This window comes from Calonectris borealis, chromosome 3 (genome assembly GCF_964195595.1).
Source record: "Calonectris borealis chromosome 3, bCalBor7.hap1.2, whole genome shotgun sequence".
In the NCBI taxonomy this organism is placed as follows: Eukaryota; Metazoa; Chordata; class Aves; order Procellariiformes; family Procellariidae; genus Calonectris; species Calonectris borealis.
Window position 1 is genome coordinate 57,165,036 of NC_134314.1, and position 21,567 is coordinate 57,186,602.

General features: G+C 39.1%; 1 protein-coding gene across 1 annotated transcript in view; it reads right to left on the minus strand.

Annotated features, from left to right (window-relative positions):
- The window catches only part of MAN1A1 (mannosidase alpha class 1A member 1), a 153,349-nt gene that overhangs the window by 111,348 nt on the left and 20,434 nt on the right, over positions 1-21,567 (minus strand). The window contains exon 2 of the mRNA XM_075145743.1: positions 3,214-3,310. Within this exon, the coding sequence (XP_075001844.1) occupies positions 3,214-3,310 (97 nt within the window). The remainder of the gene's footprint in view (positions 1-3,213; positions 3,311-21,567) is intronic.

Consider the following 21,567-nt stretch of genomic DNA (forward strand, 5'->3'; position numbering starts at 1 on the left):
AAGACAACATGGTAAAAGCTAAAGTGGCAAACAAAAAGGAAATCAAAACATCACATGGATGTGCTGAAAAGACTTTACAATGGTCGGAGGCAAGTGCGTGGCTTTGGCTTGAAACAGAAATATTTCAACTTACAAATATTTCAGCCTTTCTCTAAAAGTTAATTATTTTTAGTGTGCACATGTGAGAGGAAGCAACTTCTGCTCTTAACATGAATATGTCTACAGTCTACTAGTCTAAAGACTCCCTCAAATTATCAAATACACCTTCCACACACTGCTTACAGAATACCAGCAAGATCAAGGCAGGTCCTTGTCTTCAAAAGTTGGTTTCATGGCCTGGGTTTAGGACAAATAAAATGTCTTTTAAAAGTCCGTCAGGAAGTCTTCAGCTACAGAAGAGCTCTACTACTCTTAATTTGTATGAGGTGCTAAAGCACGATGCTTTTCCTTCCCCTGAGGTCAGAACCACCAGTCGTTACTATCCTTTCTCCCATCCTCACCAGCCCTTCTTCCATCATCATCCCACTGGCCGTATTCCTCTTCCCCTAGCCTAACAAAAGTGTCAGTATAGTTGCCAAATTCATGACGGTATTGCCTATGTGTAATTACACTTCTTAAAAGCCCACCTTATTTTTGTGTTTGAGAGAAACACATCGTGATGGTTATGTCTTGCCTTCAAGACACAACCATCATTATAATCTATCTACAAAATGCCTTATCATGCTAGCAATGACTGAAGCATTTATACTTTCAAAATTAAGATTAGAAGCAATATAATTCCCCTTCTTCTGTATCAGGACAGCTATACTGTCTGTAACCTATACAACATTAAGCACCAGTGAGCCACAGCATTGGAACCTGCTGTTCCCCACAGTGAGGTACTTAAAGCCTATATCCCATAACAGACACTCCCAATATATGCAAAGTACCGTAACTGCACCAATTAATTCATAGGAGGGGAAGTGTTCAAAATTAAACAGCTGGTTAATGAAATATGCTATATCTTACTGCCATTAAGACAATCAGAAACTTGTATTTTTGAAAAATTGAGACCTGGAAGCAAGAAGAAAAGACGATCATGGCAAATTGGAGATAGTTATGATGGATGCCAGTGAACTGAAGGTCTTACTTGATTTCTGAAGGTTGTGAGGAGATTCATGTGACACAGAGCTGGAGGTAACCTATTCTCAGCTAATTTAATTCAGAATTACCTTAAAAGTAGTCAACCATTTGCAATTTTTTTAAAATGCAACTATTGAATTTTTTTTTTTAAATAAGAACAAGAAACAAAGAAGATAAGGAAACTTGTTTATCCTTTCATGAGGAAAAAGAGGTTCAACTATTTGACCAAAAAAAAAAAAAAAAAGGCAAGCAAAACCAGATCATCCTTTCATTGCTTTATGAAAAAGAAGGCATTTGTTGAATTCAAACATGAAAGTACAGATCAGATCTAATGATCTGCAGACACTATTACACAAGGATTCTAAAAACAAAAGGAGATTACGGATTCAGGAAAGGGTAGCTCATGAGACAGAACTGCTTGCAGTTATGGTGCTCTTTAGTATTCTGTAAAGCAATTCAGCAGAAAGAGATCTAATGCTTATTTTGATTTGCCACCAAGATCAATAAGAGTGAAGATGTTTCTAAGGAAATCTCCTCAGCAATAAGATCTTATACTAGATGACCATGATGAGAAAGTGATCTGCATTTAGACTGACTCTGGCTCTTACTCCTTTAAATACAGTTTTATTTTCAAATTCAACACTTGTCCTGTTTCACACTGCAGTGACTTATTCTTATGCAACATCCACAGAACTCCTGCTTAAGAGTTTCACAAGTCAACACATCTACAGCTTTTTCTGCAAATCCATGCAATATCATTAAGAATGCAAACCTCAAATTTTTATACCACTTCTGATTCTAAATGAAACTAGATTAAGCATTTTAATTTTCAAGACATTATGTGCCATTTTGTTGTCCTCCAAGAAAACAAAGAAAACAGAATTGCACTAAATAGTTCTTCAAATATGATATTAAATTGCACAACTATCAGTCATCTGAATGAAGACAAGAAAAAAATTTTAGTTTTCAAGCACCCAATTTATGTTTAAAGTCCAATAACTAACTATATAATAATTACCTAGTAACATTTTTGATGTTACCTTGAGTAGACAAGCAGCACAGTAAGATCAATTTAGATGATGTATTTTCAAAATTATTTTTGTAATCACAACTGCTGTCTCTTAGCAACTTCCAAATATAGTTGAGGATTTGATAAGTGCTCTATTTAGGCTGTTTTAGGAACTGTTTCCACTTCAAACTATCTTTTCCAAACATTCAACAAAATAAGTTCCTGTTAAAATCAAAATAATGTATTGATTTTGTCTCAGCTATAGAAATTAGTTCATTTTTCAGCTTTCTGTTTGGAAAACAGAAGCTATTTGAATTCAAAGATTGCTGTCAAACAGTTTAATTCTTCATTTTTCTGCAAAACTGAAGATGATGACAGTTCATAGGACTGCTTCCTCAGAATGCTGTTGCTATTTATCCAGCTCTATGTCCCACTTGGATATTGAAAAAGTTTTGCCTCATTGCACTGGATTTCTGCAGTGTGCCTCTGCTACATGAACTTTTCAGCCCCGTATTTGTTCTATGCTGATAACAACTTGGGCGTTATTTAAGCACCTCCTGTGCAACATTTAGAGGTGCAAATAATGATTATATTCACTAAAGAGAAAGCCTGATAAGGGAGTCTGAGTGATATAGATTAACAAGTTTTTTTAAGGAATGGAAATAAATTCCTGAGAACTGTAGACAGCTTCAGCTACCTTCATGGCTGTAGAGACTATCTTTTGTTCCTTGTACAGGATTTATTTTCCCCACCCTTACAGTTTTTGTTTCCTGCTTACTGAATGTGGTGTCAATGAGTTCCACTTCATAGGAAAAGTTTAAGGCAGGGCAGTATTTAATGCAACAAAACTACATCTTTATTATGCAGCAATGACGTGCTTCATTTATTCTCATTCAGAAGAGAATCTATAAGTCATAGAAAGCATCATCTTCGTTTATTGTTACTTTTTATAAATAACATAAGCAAGAAACACCACACTGCATGACAGAGGGTAGAAAGAACACATTTAACACCTATATGCTTTTCAGCTGATTTACTGTTTTATGCTAACGTCACTAAGCACAAAAATACATTCTACTCACCAAATAAATTGCTTGAATGTCCTTGCTTAGATATGGGTTTCAGTTCATTTAATCCCCATGCGTAACGCTTATAATTATCCCAGGCATGTTTCATCATCTGTAGGGAAACAAAAGCAGGATTATGTTGATTTAGCAAGAAGCCACAGCTAATACTGACTTGAGAATATTCTCAATATTAAACATATTTAATTCAATGCTTAACTAAATTCATGTTGTATGCATTAGAACTATGAAATACTCAATACAGAATAACAATGGCACTATTTTCTGGGTGGCAGTGGGATGGTTACTGTAAGAATTCCATGTCTGTCCCATCCACCTCTACCATTATCTGCACGCTTATGATGAAGACACAGTCAAAAATAATTAATTTTTAGGAAGGGAATTTATTGTGTTATATATCAATTCAAATATGATTTTATTTCCCTTAAGCATACACCTCTGAAACGGAGGGAAGTAAACATTTTTAAAGAAGTTTTTTCTCCTAGAGCAGGAATTTTTAAGATCAAAATTAAGCTCACAGTAGTTTTCAGATTCTGGCAGAGACTTTCTTGCACAAAAAATAGCTGGTTCAAACTCAGAACGGTGAATTACAGAAGGAAGCTAAAGTGGGCAGGCAGAACACCTAGGAGAGGTTATTATGATATAATCTTCTACGACTATAAATGCTACTGTATGCATCTGTAGCTACTTTCACATGTCATTTGCACAAATAGCTGAGAACTTTTACAACTAAACATATCGCTACAAAAACGTGTTTTGCATAAAGAGGTGCACCACAAATAAATACTGCTTTGGGAAACTGCCTTGGGAAACCCAGCACAGCAGCTCTGCAAGAGCAGAGGACATCCACGTCAGAAGCCGAGACAGCCGATTGACTCAAGGACACCTCACCCTCTCTACCACCATGATCAGCCAGGCCTAGCCCAAACTGTCCTTTTTGGGGGTGGTCCAGGGGCACGGCCCACCTGTCCCTCCCCAAGCACGCAGCAGCAAAGACAATGCACACAGCTCTGCAGGCCTGGCGAAGAACCACTGCCGCTCCAGCAGGTCCAACACCTCCCTTTACCAACCACCACCTTTAACGCCTGCTCAGGCAGAGTACTTCTTTAAGGGCCACCACAACAGCCTGACTTTATGTAACAGAAGGAAAGATTTTGCCTCCCCGTTGTCCCTCCTTCCCTCTTCCACAAGGCAGAGCAGCGCTGGGAATGCCAGAGGTCATCTTCTAGACAAAACGTGACAATTTCAGACCTTTTCAAAGATACTGCTTCAGGCTACCAGCTGACAACACTGCTCTGCCCTTGCTTTCAGACCTCTTCTTGAGGCCATGTGTGTCAAGGATAATTCTGTTAAATAACAGTTATAATCTTAAATTTAAAAGCAACAGCCTTGGGACTCGCTGATAATAGTAATCCTGCACTTTCTTCCTTCCTCCTTCTTTTGCTCAAATCACACAGAGAAATTTTGTCAATTAAAAATCTGCATTAAGCCAGACTATAATAAATGACAACAGATTTTCTAGAGTACTGCTACACTTGTGATAATAAATGTTTCTTTGCTATTTACATAAGCATAAATGCACATCTATCCTGCAGGAAAATTCAGGGATGTTAATTTACTCTAGAGCCCTTACAGGCCCAGCTTCACAAATGCAAAATTTGGTATCTGCATTTATAGAATCATAGAATAGTCTGGATTGGAAATTACTTTTAAAGGTCATCTAGTCCAAACCCCTGCAATGACCAGGGACATCCTCAACTAGATCAGGTTGCTCAGAGCCCCCTCCAACCCCAACCTGACCTTGAGTGTTTCCAGGATGGGGCATCTACCACCTCTCTGGGCAACCTGGTCCAGTGTTTCACCACCCTCATCGTAAAAATTTCTTCCATATATCTAGTCTAAATCTACCCTCTTTTAGTTTAAAACCATTCCCCCTTGTCCTGTCGCAACAGGCCCTGCTAAAAAGTTTGTCCCCATTTAATACATGACCATTTTCAGCCAGAAGGTTAGCCTGGTGTCAGACCTCGACTGAAAGGCAGCAAGTAAGGGGCTGTGTGGAAATGCTCTTTGGCCATGGATGGCACCGACACGCCGGATAGCAAGAGCGGTGTCCTCGCTTGACTTCACTGCGAAACAGCTTAGGAGCTCTCCAAGGACAGAGTATTTTGTCCCAATGCAGAACTGGTAAGAGGCAGCCAAGTGGTAGGCTTCATGTCTATGGGGCATTCCCAATCCCTGGCTACAGGGATCAAGATCGTATGAAACCAATCATTCGGCCGCAGCATATTTTCTAATTTACCAATTGAAGTTTTCCAGTAATTTTGCATATTATACAAGAAAGATTTACTCTGCCCTGCCGTCACATGTCAGACCTGCAAGATCAGCTTTAGATATTAAAGCACAAATTCTCAAACATTTCAGCAGGCTAAATCCTGCCCTGCACTGAACTTGATATTTGCTATGCTTTGTCAAAGCTTATTTTCTCATAAAATCACATCAGAATCTTTTAATTTGTTTAATCTTAATCTGGGAACACCACACAGAAAGGCGCTTTTTTTTTTTTTTAATCAAAGTTGTAATTAAGTGGTCTGAATCAAAGTGCCTAAAGATGCGGTATTGTAACAAAATTAAAATTGCTCAAGTCAGTACTGCCATGGTCCTTCCCTTTTTCCCGTCTTTTTCTCCTAGCACATCCCTGCTCCTCCTCTTGCATAAGAGATGCAGTGCTCATCTATCCCCACACCAAGTCAGTCCAGGAAACAGAAACTTTTGCAAATGAAATTATTGTTTTGAGGATCATTTTTGTCCTGTCTCATTCCCCAAGTCAGATTGCCACGAGTATCAGAGTTACCAAGCAGGAAAGGCAGGAACAGTTCCAGACCCAGTTCAGTTCAACCAAAACAGTCACAAAGTGCACAACGCTACAAGATGTCCCATACATACTCAGTTCCCTTTAGTTTTTCCAACTGATTGACATTTTGATCATACTGCATTGTAAATGCATGTGTGTGTTCTTAACTTCTGTTAAGAAGAACCACTCTGATAGCCTTATTGTTAGTCAACCCCTAGAGAGTAAGACAGGAAGCTAACCCACACACATGGCACTACCTTATAATAATAATTATTATTACATATTCATGAACAACTCTTTTTTTTTGTTTTTCAAAATGCCCTCCCATTTTGCTGAGTCTAACTACTCAGGTACATTTGTCTAACTGCTTCTTAGGAAATCATAATGCATGAATCCAAAAAGCCAAGCAGACAAAAACCAGTAATTTGAAAAAAACCCAAAACCTTAAGAAATACTTCAGTGGGAAAAAAACCCACCAGAATCTACTGAGCAAACAATCTAATTAATCTCTTTTGGCTAATCAAAGTTTTAATTCAAAACTCTTCCAGAAAGTCTAGATTTAGATAAAAAACACCAAGCTTAGTAAGTAACTTTCCTCCTAAGAAAATGCTCCTTTAGAGCATCCTTGCTTTAGACATTTGGAGGTTTATGGACATAACATTGAAAGCAAAATGCGACTCCAAAAGCAGTCAGTGAGCCCTCTAGTGTTTCAAAAGGACAGGAGTTATTCCAACTAGACGCAAACGTGAACGGCTGTTTAGCAAAAATTTACTAGGAGTCAGTGTTACTGTACTTACTGTGCAAATAGCCCATAGATATGGTAACCTAAAAAACCCACCTTCATCAACACTGCCTGCTGGACGAGTTCGTGCTTCTAACCTAGCAAGAAGTCTGAATTTCTAGAATTCAATACATCAGAAATACTCTACATGCTTTTCCCCCTGTGGAAATTACAAAACTATATTAAGTTTCCCACTAAATGAATTTCCTATTTGTTAATAGCTTTATTTTCTACATAAGAATGAGAAAGTTCTAAAATATCGAGTAGCAATTTGAATAGACCCAGCCCACTGGTAATTAAGCCTTTGCTTAGTCAAAACTCCTAGCACTGGTAGCTCAGAAATGAATTTTAATTTTTTTTTGAGAAATCCATCTATCTTTGCAGCCTTCACCTTTCTGTTTGCATGAGACATCCCCAAATCAGTATCTCCAGATTTTTTTAATTCACAAAGGCCCTTCTGATCATGTCTCTGACTACTTGTACAAGTACTGTTGATCACTTGAAATGTCTAAATAAAGATCACAGTTACTGAGAACATCTGTATTTCAGCACAACATTACGTATCCTGTTAAAAAAAAGAAATTCCTAATGATGAAGGGTCTAACAGCTTTTGACCAGATGATTCCAGATACTCTCAAACTCCTTTACAGTGTAACTAATAAAATTATTTCATCTGAGTGCTTTCAAATAATTCCTTATTAGTCCTCCAGGACGTCAATAGGCAGATTTACATTTGCAGAGACGTATTCCTCAGTCCTTCTACTTTTATTAAGATATGCTCATTGAACCTCAAACTCTAGAAGAGCCTGACAGCTCACTGGGGAACCCCATTTCTACATTAGCAAAGATTGTTTCCGACGGAGCTCTACCTCAGGTCACTCACAATCAGAAGCGGCAGCCGAAGGCTCGACTAGCTAGCACTGTTTCACTAGTAAGCTGGCTGCTTTTACATCTTCAGAAAAAAAATGGGGCACTGATTTTTACTTTTGAAGTCAGAAAATGCCAAAAATACTACCCCACCTCTGTTGAAGAATAATGAAGTGTGCTGTTGTAATTGATACCAGCAAAGTCACTTAGAAGAGAAGGGTGAAGGTCTGACATTATGCACAAAAGAACCTGTGCATTTCTTTCTTTAACTCTAAAGGAAGCATTTTGGAATATAATTTTTAAATCCTTCTCAATCCACTGAACATTAAAAAAAAAGAAAAAAAAAAAAGAAAAATCAGATTTGTTCTCCAGAAACAAAGACCTTTTCTACAGCTGTAACGCTGGCCAACCAAAAGATGATGACAATGCACTCCCATTTGTTGGTATTTTAGTTACTGCCATCTTCCAAAACACTCTAACACAATGTCTACAGAGGACACATAAGCCACTTGAAATGTGCAAAATACAGTTCTATTCAAACAGAAGTACCCGAGAGTTCAGGCACAAAACGTTGCCAGAAAACAAGAGCGATGCTGAATCAGCACAGTAATAGTGGTATTTAGATGCAAACTATTGCAGTACCAGGTGGAGTGAAAATAAGAACTTAATAAGGTTTATTTTTAGCAGTTACATACAAGCTGGGGAGGTGTCAAAAGGATGTCAGGAAAAGAATTCAAGCACCTTCTAAAACTGGGATATTAAAGGAAAAAAAAGAATTTAATTGCATTAAATAGTACCATCCTGACCTTCAACAGAGCCATTTAAACCATACCAAGACAAGGAAGGCAGGCAGAAGACTAGGGTACTGGAAACGCAAGAAATGAAGAGAAAAGTTTAAAAAAAAAACACACCCAAAAGCAAAACTCTGAAGAAAACGTTAACAGTTTGCTTGCCTAATGTCTACTAAACTCTCATTGCTAGATTAAATAATGTTCTGTTTCTCAGTTTACATTGAACTTTTTTCCCATTTAAGTTATTCTCACCTTTTAAACTTCTCCGTACCAGAACCACATGTTCACTCAGCCTAGTCTCCTTGAATCTTCTCTCCTTCCTGTTGCTGTAACTAAAATTTCATTCTTTCACAGTATCAGCAAGGGAAATGAAGGAAGTCCCTAGAATTAGTAAGAAACCTCTATACATGTTCTATTTAAACTTTCCTCCTGTACAAATCAACTTGCATGGTTGATGACTGTACTGGGTCTGCCCGGGATGGAGGTAGCATCCTTCACAGCAGCCCATATGGTGTTTTGAATTTGTGGCCGAAATAATGTTGATAACACAGCAATGTTTTGGCTATTGCTGAACACTGCTTGTACAACATCAAGGCTTTCTCTTTTTCCAACTCCTACCCCTTTCCCACTCCTCCCCCCCCGACAAGTAGGATGGGGGGGTGGCCAAGAGATTGGGAGGGGACACAGCTGGGACAGCTGACCCCAGCTGGCCAAAGGGGCATTCCCTACCATGTAACATCATGTTCAGCAATAGAAACTGGGGCAGAGGAAGAAAGAGGAGAAGTTTTCCAAGGTGGCCATTGCTCAGAGACTGGGCATCAGCGTGCTTGTGGGAGGTGGTGAGTGCTTGCCTTTGCATCAGAGTCCCTGCTCCCTCCTCCTTCCTTCACCTAATAAACGGTCTTTATCTCAACCCACCAGTTCTCTCGCTTTCATTCTTCCTGTTCTCTCCTGCAGCCCACCTGGTGGGCCAACTGCTGTGTGGGTGCTTGGCTGCTGGCCAGGGTGAACCCACCACAGTGTCACTCATAGTATCTCCAGTGCAGGAAGTTTGTGACGACAACACAGCCCCCAGCTGGTTTCTTCGCTCTGATGACAATATTACATCAACCATTAGCAAAAGCTCAAGCTTTAGAAAGCCTTACTTTCTTACTTTCCATTCCCATTACAGTTAACCAACAACTGAATCTAAACGAGACTCGGTGAATCAGAAGTACAGAAGGGTTAAGGCTGGAAGGGACTCTGGAGGTCATCTTGCCCAACACCCATTGAAAGACCTATTCTCAACTGTTTTCACAGTCCCCAAGTACCAGCCAAATTGCAGTACAGCTGAAAAACTTCACAATCATTCCAGAAATCTGTTATTAGTAAACATAACAGTACCTTTGAAGCTACTGTCATCGGTCAGGATTTCTCTGTGAAAAACTGTATGATCTCCTTCAACTGATTCACTATGAGTTTTCACAAAATCATGCTGCATATGCAAGAGCTTTGTTTAATATGCTCTTACAGCATCTACTGATTATCACAGTGAGTAATTTTTGGCAATAAACAGTCTGTCTTTATTTTAATTATCAAAAGTATCACATTTGTGTTTCATCATCTTCATAATGGTATTTAGTGTAACATTGCATTTCTAAAGAAATGTAAGTTATTAACTGAGTTTATTGATCTGGTCTTGAATAATTTGCATCTTGGAAACATGAAGTAATAGGTGAATTTTTCTCTATATCTCAATACATAACACTTTTTTCTAGGATTAGGAAGCACAACTACATTGTGAAATCATTTGACAATTTCCCTTGTTTCAGAGCATGACCTTTGTTACTTTTGTCATTATTCACTATTATTGCTTTGGTAGTACTTCAAACCCTTCATTGCAATCTTTTCTTGCAGTTCTGCATGTAATCATAACACATTCCAATGTCTTTTCCATCTGGAAGTGTTTTGATCACTAATAACTGCCTTCAATTGCCTTAAAAAAATTAAATTGGATTTTCAAAGTAATTCTTATCAGTATTTGCAGCTTTTTACCCTGTTCAGACTTGCTCTGTAGTGGAAATTCTAGGTAAAGATGTAGGGTGTTCTACTGCAGGTACTTCTTCACTAATTTGTTCATAACCTTATCTAAGCAGAAATGCAGATATTACTAAGAGTGATACATGTCTGCTTTTGGTTTTTTCAGTTACACTGTCTACTGTTATGCTAGACTGCTGACATTAGTTTTAAGCAACTCTTCATAAAACAAAAACTCAAAGTTAACTTCTTGATTGAAGACCAAGATTCACTAGAAAACTAGATAAAACTGGTTTATATTCAGATCAGGTTTTCTGTAGGTGGAATTGTGTCTAGAGTTTGATTTCAAATTAAAAATTAGCAATTATAGTCAGCAGAATTTTATTCTAAGCTCTTCATTTTTAGTTACTATTTCTTATTCCAGCAACAAAGCTGTAAAAAAAAAAAAATCTCAAATATCCAAAGAAGGTTCATTTCATTGGATACCGTTTACTTTTTTCCTTGAATCTGACAGAAGATACAAATGACAACAAACTCCCTTTCTCTACTGGCAACAGAAATCTGTTTTTCTCCTTCAAGACACGTAAAATAAATCCTGTCACTATGATCCTTCACATAGATACATAACCACTTCTTATCTGTCAGCAGGAAGATTATTGCAAATCAGGAGCTTGACAGATTTCTGGTGTTTACAACCTCATTTCCTAATGGCATCATCCCGAGTTAAAAGCCAGCTACACACTGTCAGTGTTTGTTTAACAGTCACTGCCAAAGTGTCACCGTTTCTAATTTAGCAGGTGGATGACAACCATGCTCCGAAGCACACGCAGGCTGGAGGAGTTCCTGCTTCCTGATGGGATGTCCGCTTAGCCAAATAAAGCCCCGATGGAGGCTTTTGTATTTGTTAATGGGCCAGTAACAAGAATTCCCAGTTGCTATTTTCCACTAAGCAGCAGCTAGAGACTTTGGGAATATTTAGGCGCTTGCCATGTAGTGCTCAGCTTTATTTTGCATCGTTGTAGGAACGAAGGACTCGTAACAACTCAGAATTTTGTCCAAGCGTGCTACCCACAGCGTAGGGCACTGCCATACACCCAGTGAGGGAAATACCTACACCTCTTCAAAGACAATAGAGCTAAGTTAGCCAAACTAATTTACAGGATTCTCCATTAATATTAAACACATGCATCATATCATGAAACACATGAACTGTCATGTATGTAATGCTCTGTATTAAAGGGATATGTGAGCAAACTCCTGCTACTCCTCAGCATTTCAGGATCCTACATATAATTCATTTCTTGCCTGCAAAAACAAATTAAAACTAAAAATCTAAGATCTGCATATAAAAAAGGAAGTAAGAGGGAAAATAAAAACATTAAGGACTATTCTGAGGATTAATTCGTCATTTGTATTGCAAAGTACTTCAAAATCCTCAAACAGAAAGCCTGACAGAAATGCTAAGTATTATTCCTACATATGTTATGTTAAGTTACAGATAAGCTTCTGTTCTTATATTTTCTACTCCTCAACAGTAGCTTGTAAGCCTCTTTAGTAGTGTATTAAACTATCCAACTAATATTCATCATATGCTTTTCTGGGCATCATTTGTTAACCAGGGACAGACGTTGCACAGTCCTTCTTTCTGTTACATATTTTAAAAGGAATAAATTATCCTATTAATTCTGTAACGAGAATTCTAATTAAAAAGTAACTAAAGAGAACAGGAAATTTACAGGTGAGGTATTTTCTACACTTATTCTATTACTGCGTATTTTATTTAATGCACAAGCACACAGGAAAAATGAGACTATTTTGTGTAAGAAATAATTACTAAGAACTGCAGCCCTGATGCTTTGATATGTCTGAATCAAAAAAAAAAAAAAAAGCTCATTTGAAAATGATTGTACAACATACCAAACTACTCAATTATAACAAGCTACCTTCTACTCATTTGTCAGGCATATCTCTTTGAACAGTAAAGCGCTTCTAAAAGTACAAATTTACTGAAAAACTGGAGATACCAGAATGCTTTACAGGTAGTTTCCAAGTGAGAGCTGGGCCATAAGTGCTTTATTTATCACACAGTTCATTTTAGTAGAAGTCACAGGTTGATAAGTCAGAGAAACTTGAAGGAAGACCAGAGTTCACCTCCATACTCCAAATACATTCAGTACTAGCTGATATCTACAGTTTGCTTCTTACTTGGCCATCCCAACACCACAGATGCAAGAAAAACAAACTATTTGGTGCAGCACAGAAGCATCCTAGCTGAGACCCTTTCCTTGGTGAAACAAAAACTAGGCAAGAGTAATGCGCGACTCTCCCCACAAAGAATGCTGTCCTTGCACTTTCTGAAGCCGGAGGTCTGACTAATTTCAGCCAAATGAAATTATCAGTTTCAGGGAAAGAACAATAGTGTGGTTCAAAAATCTTGCCCATAGAGTTACTGAAATCTGTTATAATAGCGTTCATCCTACCTTGAACCATAAACCAGAAAGTTTTAGCTCAATTTTAGATTTCTTTGCTCAACTTCAGCTGTCTTTCGCCCAACATATAGAAAGAAAACCGATATAAAAGAAATCACTGTTTCTTTTTAAAACTGAGGGGTTTGGATGATATATTTGCTTGTTTCTCTCCCCCCAGGTAAGCTAGGATTTGAGTATGTTCTGTAGGCATTTTAAGAGTTTTTCCTGAAAACATCTGCCTTGAAAGCATCAATTAAGATGCTCTCGAACTGCTTTCGCCTCCAGCTCTAAATTACTAGTGGGGGAATCAATGACATGTTCTCAGTAACTACACCAGTGGAAAAAGAAATGAAAATATAGCATTGAAGTGTAGCATTATGAAATTGAGCATAGCTGACATTAATGTTGAAGATGCTCTATTTTCAACTTGTTTCAGTTGCCATTTATGTCTGTATAGATACACATGATAGAAATCTTAAATGAACCAAGTCATCCACTTACAAACAAAAGAGCAGTCTAAAGAATAAGCCATACAGCCCCCATCTTACAACTTAGCAACTGTTACCAAGATCTGCATTTCAAAAAAAAAATTTAAGCCTACAGCTTGTCACTCAAGACCGTTGTATTTCTCCAAAGCTAAGTCCTCTTCAAACACTTAACAAAAAAATCAGATGGACTCTTTAACAGATAGACTGAAAAATTATTTCCTTATTACTAGTGTAAGAGGTAGATGATGTTTCTTCAGACAATCTATGATTTCATCAGTTTGGATTTTTTCTTTTTTAATCTCTGTGATGGACAAATCAGTGATGCTCCAATGTTTTTTTTTTCTAAGGAGTGTCACTGATGGCTAATTTTTAAAGAACCAAATTACAGAAATGTTTTGCATTAGTGAAACATCCATTAAAAGAGAAACATATCACATCATAAGGTAATGTGCAAGAACTCAAGTCATTGTTTATTACTGACAATAACCAGAACAAAAGCCAAAGCATTTTCACTTAAAGCAGAAAAGCATTGCAGAGTTGTACAAAAAACTAATGTATTTCTTTGATCTTATGCAGAATTAGTAGCAGTCTCTGAAGTTCATGCATAATTTGACTAATGTCATAAAAAGGAAAGAAAAAAGAAAGCAATTTGTGGAAAAACTACTCTTATGAAGAATAGTGGTATACATAGACTCATCCCACTCAGTGTCATTTTTTTTTTTCCCCCTGGTCTACTTATGACTTGCTACAGTTTCCAAGAACTCCCAAGCTGAATGGTATGAACAGCTAGGCACCCGCAACTGCATGATACAATCATGCTTTTGTTCTCTATTTTTTCATACTGTTCTTTAAACAGTTATTTGATAAGGTTTGCTTCTAATTAGATTATAAATTATTCATGGAACAGACTGTATCTCCTACTTGCTCGTTAGGTACCTGGCACTACATAGCCGCACTGCTACTGAAGTTCCCAATCCCAGCAGGGGTAATGCAAATAAAAAATAAGCACAGTGCTATGCAGTACAACACACCCAGATGAAGTGATCAACATCAAGGTGATTCAAGCTGCTGTTTCAGAGCACGATTAAAATCCACAAAAAGGAAGTAAGGTGGATTTAAAGAACCTGTTTATTTTTCTTCCCCACATTTTGAACTTGCAATCTCCCCTCCCATGCTTGTAAGTTTTACTCTGCCGCTAAAGTCAGTAAGTAACAAACTTTTGTCCGCCCCATTATATGGAAAGTGTATATCCAGGCCTATCCAGGATGTCTTTCAAAACAAAAACAAAACAGGAACAACAATCAAAAAAGCAACAACAAGCCACCAGAAGTTTCTCCCCCTTGCAGAATGAGTCTACATTCACATTCATCCCACAATCCTGCTTCCCTACCAGGCACATGTCAGAAATTGGGAGGGACAAGAGAGTAGCCTTGCTGGTAAGAAGTTTTAGTTGTGATAGCAATGCCAGACTGGCACTGAAAGGCAAAATTTCAGATGTATTTTCTAAGTGCAATTTTTCTTTAATTGTATTTTCTTGTATTTAATTGCATTCTTTTGAAGCAATTATTTTTAAACGTTTTTTTTCATAGTAGTTTTTTTCTTAAGGAAAAAAAATTAAGCAGTGAGCCATGCATTATTAATAGATTTGGGACCATTACCAACCTAGTTAAGTAGCTAATAACAGCAAATAAAAACACAAACCAGTCACAAAAACTATTAGATATCAGTTAATGAGAAACTTACTAAGCCTGACGTTGTCACTGAATTCACAAAGTGCAGGGCACTTTGAGCTTTCCAAAATGCTGGGTACTGGCAATAAATACTTTCCCCACCCTCAGGCCATCAGCTTTTGACAAGAGGCCAGGCCAGGCCAGACCAGATCAAATCCCTGTGCCACTAATTGCCAGCTGTAAGTATTTTTCTTCTCTTCCCCTGCCCCAAATGAGTTCTTCCTCTCCACCCCCCTCTCCTCTCTCCAGCATCCAGTTAAAGAAGCTGAAGTACTCCCCTGCTAAAGCTCATTATTGTGGCCATGCTGAAACTGCACTTTCAGAAGTCAGAGAGCCTATTCACGGAAAAGTATTTACATAGATTAATCTGATACACAGTTGCTGCATGGATCAAGGGCTAAGTCCGCATCATGACCACTACCCTCAGAGAGGTATCTTCAGCCTAATAACCTGAAATTAGAGCAAAAGGATTGGACTGTTTCCCAACAGCTGAAAACCAGTTACACAGAGGTCAGAAGCAGATAGATACTAATTTATGATTCTTTTTTCTCCTTTCATCGTCTTTACCAGTGACCTGGACGATGTGATGCAGTGCCCCCTTATCAAGTTTGCAGGTGACGCCAAGTTGGGGTGGGGAAGGGAAATCCCATCCGGGAGTCAGGGCTGCCATTCACAGAGGCCAAGACATGCTGGAGGAACAGGCCAATGGGAACTTCATGAAATTCAGCGGGGACAAATGCAAAATCCATGACCCCTGGCGACAGTACAGGCTGGTGAGGGCTGGGTACCTGGCACTACATAGCCGCACTGCTACTGAAGTTCCCAATCCCAGCAGGGGTAATGCAAATAAAAAATAAGCACAGTGCTATGCTTCTGTGGGGAAGGCACTGGGACTCTGGTGCACAGGGAGCTGTGCACGTGCCAGCAGCGCCCGGCCAGCAGGACCATCAAGGGATGGGATCATCCCCTTGTTCTCAGCGCTCAGGAGCCCACATCTAGGTACTGCTTCCAGTTCTGGGCCTCCCAGTACAGGAAAGATATCAATGAACTGGTGTGAGTCCAGGGCGGGGAGGCCAAGCTGGTCATGTCTGGAGCAGTTGCCCCGCGAGAAGAGGCTGAGGATGGGCTGGCTCAGCCTGGGGAGAGGTGGCTCCAGTGGGGCTGGCAGCAGCCCCCGGTACCCGCAGGGAGGTGGTCGAGAAGAGGGAGCCAGAGAGACAAGGGGCATCGGCTGGACCAAGGAAAAGCGGTTGAGACGGGACCTGAGGAAAGGGCTTTTCCCCGGGGCCAGCGGGGCAGAGGCGCAGGCTGCCCAGGGAGGCTGTGCCGCTCTGTCCGGGGGGTTTCCAGCCCCGAGGGGGCACAGCCCCGAGCAGCCCGGCTGGACCTCGGCGCTGAGCCTGCTGTGGCAGGGCCTCCCCAGGGACCTCCTCACACCCCCAGACCGAGTTATCCTGCGATCCCATTAAATTCAGTATGGATTGCACATATTTACCTAAATTTTACAGAGCAAGTAAATTAACCTGCTTCTCCCCGTCGACAACAAGGATACAACTCAAATTCCAGCCCAAGATTGTGGCTGTTTAAAATATTCCAGATGAAAATTAAGAGTTGTTAAAGGTTTTTCCCAGCCTTCAGAAATATTTCAAGGTATTTTCTCTATTGAATAAACTACTTCAGCTATGCAAAACACTGCCAGCTCATTTCTGACAGGAAGTTAAAAGCTATCTACTTATCGCCTTAGCATAGAAAGATTCAAGAAGAACAATTAAGATAATCAGACCCTGGCGAAACATGATGAAGATCCAGTGTCATGTACAAATTTGTGATTTCTGCCCATTTCACATTTACATCTACTTGGTCAGGACTGATCAAACAGCTTACCCAGGGCTGCATTTGATTTCAGAAGAAAATTATTTTAAGAAAGATTTATTCCTGCAGCCCTCAAACTATCTCCAGGAAACATGGGCTGTATTGTAGCAAATTCTTAAGTGAAAATCTGTTGTTGTAAATTAGTCATCACTCTCTGTACGAACGGTGAAAGAACCACCACAACAGAAACGCGTATCAGTTATTTTCCTTTAGCAGCTTAATCACAGGATTTGAAATTGATACTGTAAACCTAAACATTACCATTCTTTGTGTGGCATTTGTTTTCCTCTTGAAACATGTGATTACCTGGCCTGCGGATCCTGACACAACCAGTGCTGGTGACATTCCCAAAATACATGACACTCAGACCTTACACTTTTTGCTTCATTCCACTACCATAGTATATACATGTTATGGAACAGTGACCAGATTTGTAAGTTAGCTTTCCAGTTCAGATAAACACACCTGCAAAAAAGTAGTACTTGCCCTCATGCCCAACACATGAAATGTATCTACTGGTATCTACAATTTCCTTCATTCAAGCCGGAGTTAAGGATGACAGCTTGGAAATTACACCTTTATACTGAAAAGTATATATATGCAGTGAATCCTTTTGTGGAAAGATACAATTTAAAAACAACCTTCAAAATCTATACAAATCTGCTTTTATGTACTAGAAGTAATTTAACCCTTAGGTAGCATCTCTTCCTATAGCATCTCTATATATAGCATATTAAAGCTTTACACAATATTTTTCTTATATATCCAAATGTTCCTCAGCAAGAAGCCTTTATAAATGAGATAGCAAATTATAGTACTGTTAATATTTCATCAGCTCTACACGGATTTGAGAAGAGCTGTCACAGGCTTATGGAGAATGTCTGTGCTCATGCTTTCATGACAGGCAGAAGAAATCAGATGCTCAGTTGTATAAGGAAATGAATGGAAAACCATAAAACTGATATGCAATTAAAACAGCCAAGATGAATGCTAGTGGTCTGTTCCAATCACCTCCCGGAAGTAGAGGATATAGAAGAAATAGAAATAATCCAATTGAGAGGCATGGAGATGTTTTCCTCAGTGGAAACGCTGAAAAATTAGCTCTACTTATTTGTAAATGGACAAAAAGAGAACAAGATAAAAGTAAAGGCATACAAGTAAGGCAAGTAAGGGCTCCTCCTGAACTTCTTTGTACAAGAGAAAAGGAGAAAACGAACCACACAAACGTTAGGTTTGTTACTGAAAAGGTAAACACTCAGGAATCATTGCCAGAAGATAGACAGTGACAACTTAATGGGATGCTGAAGGATTTGAGAGAGCGGATGGTCATAGTGGCCCAAACTTCATACTGCATTTCCTAAGCAGTAAACAAAGAGTGCTTCAAACGCCTTAGAGCTTTCACAGCACAAGTGGAGCATAATTCCAGTTTGCGCTATCTGTAACACAGCTAACGGCGTGATGACTCTCACGCAGTGTAGTGTTATTAGGAGGAGACATCTTCCACCCCACCCACCCAGTAGAGACTTATTCCCACAATGGGCAAAAATTTTAGCTTTGCACTGCCATCTAAACTTATCAGTTTCTCAGCATATATGGTGCCTCACAGAAATACATAAGGTATCATAAAAAAACATAGAAGATGGGCTGCTCCTCCATAATACAGTGCAGTCAAGGACCTATCTGAAATTTCTGTCCCTTCCTAAGCAGGGACGGGGAAGCCAGCCATAGAGTTAACAGACCTCCAAGCTTGGAGAAAGGAAAGACCGTGGATGGGACTTGTTTTCCAGCACACACTACTCCTTCCTTTTAATTTTCTTGTTTTTTTCAGGCAGGTGTGTAAAACCACACAAGTTTCCCAGATCAGCTCTATTGATTCCACACTTTATTTGAAGTTTCCCAAAGGAGATCAATAAAGTATTTATTGTACTTAAAACCACAATACAGAAGACACAAAGTCTTTGCTCTCCCTCAAACTGTTTTGGATAGTTCAGCCTGAACTATCCAAAAATAATCGAGGGAGTTTGCTGCAGTTGTTTCTAAGAAATACTTCAAAGATAAGCCCAATTATGTGGCAAAAGTGAAAACAAAACATCCAAATTGTCGTAATAATTTAAAAAAAAAAAATACCTATGTCAAGTCACTGAGCTACAAAGTGTCTGGTAGAGTAGAGCTGGTGGAGAAGTTTCCTGTTGAAAATCCAACCGTCCATGTTTAAAACCCAGCTCCCCCTTGCCCCAGCAAAACCAACCAACCAACCAAAACCACATCAACTTCACTTGCTATGGATAGAAAGCCCAATTTGACAAGTCCCTTCCAGGCAGGCTGATAGGTGAGGAGCAGAGCAGGCAGGGACTGAGCTTCCCCAGCAGCCTGCTTGACAGGTCCGGCCAATTTTCATTTCTGGTTTACTGGCTGCCCATGAGCAAATTTTGTAAATTCTGAAGATTCTATGTTTGGGTGAAACATTTTTGGAAAATAAATAAATTGTTCTTTTGCCTCACATTTCTTCCCTAAATCTCAAATTTTTCCACAAGAAATGTTCTCTATCCAGATCTGGGCTTGATGCCTTTTCCAAGTCTACCTGTTTCCAGCTACCAAGGCCCCTGATCTCCAATGCAAACAGCTTTATATCCCGATATAAAGACTTTAAGAAATCCCCAGCCACATCTATACTTATGTAAACATTGAGGTATATGTAAACTATATTATTCTGCAATCTTTTCTGGGGCACAGACAGGCAGAATTACAGACTACAAGACTTTCTGCACATCAGGGTAGCGTGCGAATGGCACGCCCAGGCTTGTGGTGCCTCTAACAAGATAACACCACAAACAAGCACAAGATGCTACAGATACCAGAGGAGGAGTAGCGTATATGCAGGTGGCTCACCCTGTCCTGTGGCACCACTAACAAGAGAGCAACATGAGAAAGGGCGGGCAGGCACTAGAGTTAACAGAAGGGGAGTGCTAGCTTAACAGAATTTACCAGTCAACAGAACTGAGGCCAGTGGGGAAAGGGAAACAGGGCTGAGATGTTTAATTGGGAAGCAATGAGGATGGTAAATGGAAAGAGCTTGGAAAGGGAAAAATGGGAGAAGGGAATACAAGGGGAAACAAATCAGGTGTTTGAGGGCACATTATCAATGCATCTTGGAACAGGACAGTAAACCTGTTGATGCTCTGGTCACACCTGCATCTGACTTATGCAGTGAAGGGGAACCTGGGTGCTCTCCCTCCTCACAGTGAGGCAACAGCTAGAGGGGACCTCCTGATGTCCTAATAATGTACAGGATGGAACAGACCTTTCCCCATGTTTATAGCTCATTAACTGAGCGTTTGGGTAATACTAATGTAATTCTAGTTAAGACAGGTAGGAATTCTGTTAGTGCCGTTCTGAAATAATTCCAGTATCTATCTTCAGGGCCTTTTTTTGCTTGTTTCTCTCTCAAAAATAGATTTCTCTCAGTACAAGCCAGGCAACAACCATTCCAGTTCTTAGAAGATCCTCAACACAAAAAATGAGAGCCTGAAAGGTGTATCTACTACAGCTTCCTATCCCTAACAAAAGTTTAGGAACAGGACAGGCAAACAGAAATACTTCCTATGAGTAATAGGAGTGTTCAGAGCTTGAAAGTGGGGACTTTCAGAGCCAGATGTGATGCTTGTATGATTAATAATCCCCAGTAGAGTTTTCTTTCATGAAATTACTCAACTCTTTTCTAAACTTGTGTAAATTTTTTATATTCACAACATCCTGCTGAAAGATCTCTACAGCTCTACAATATAATGTGTAAAGAACAGGTTTGTTCCGATTTTGTCACCTAGTAGTTTCATTTGATGTGCCCCGTGTTCGACAAACAGGAATATTTCTCAGAATAGGTTTAAATAACACCACTAAATGCACCATAAAAATTGATGTCTTATTATCAACTCTTTCTCTCAATTACATTACTTTCCTGGAAAACATTGAATCTATTTATTCTTAAAATTTTGAAACAACGTATGCTTTTATTATCTATTTTGGTAAAGATCGTTGTAGTGGAGGACAGACTGACTGTCAGAGATGTGTAATTTAGCTTCCTTCTAATTATCCACTATTTGTGTATTAGAAAAAGCTGAAGTGCTTTAAATCTGCCTTAGTTCCTGCATTCTAAAATGGGGAAGCAGTTCTGATCTTCTCTGAAATGCTTCATAAGATCCATCCATAAAAACCTTACATAAAATAGCCATGTGTTATCACAGCATCCAGTTTCTACACCATGTATATGAGCAGCACCCTTTTACTCATACTGACGTGCAGGTTACCCGCATTACCATCATAATCTCACTGTCTCCATACACTTATTGATTTCAGAATCACAGAAATCCAGAGCTTTTAACTTTTAAGGATTCCAGTATAACATTTAGCAAGTTAAACTAACATGCCTTAGAGATGACAGTTTAGGACAACAGAGGTTTCAGTCCTTCTAAGGATATTACATTTCTCCA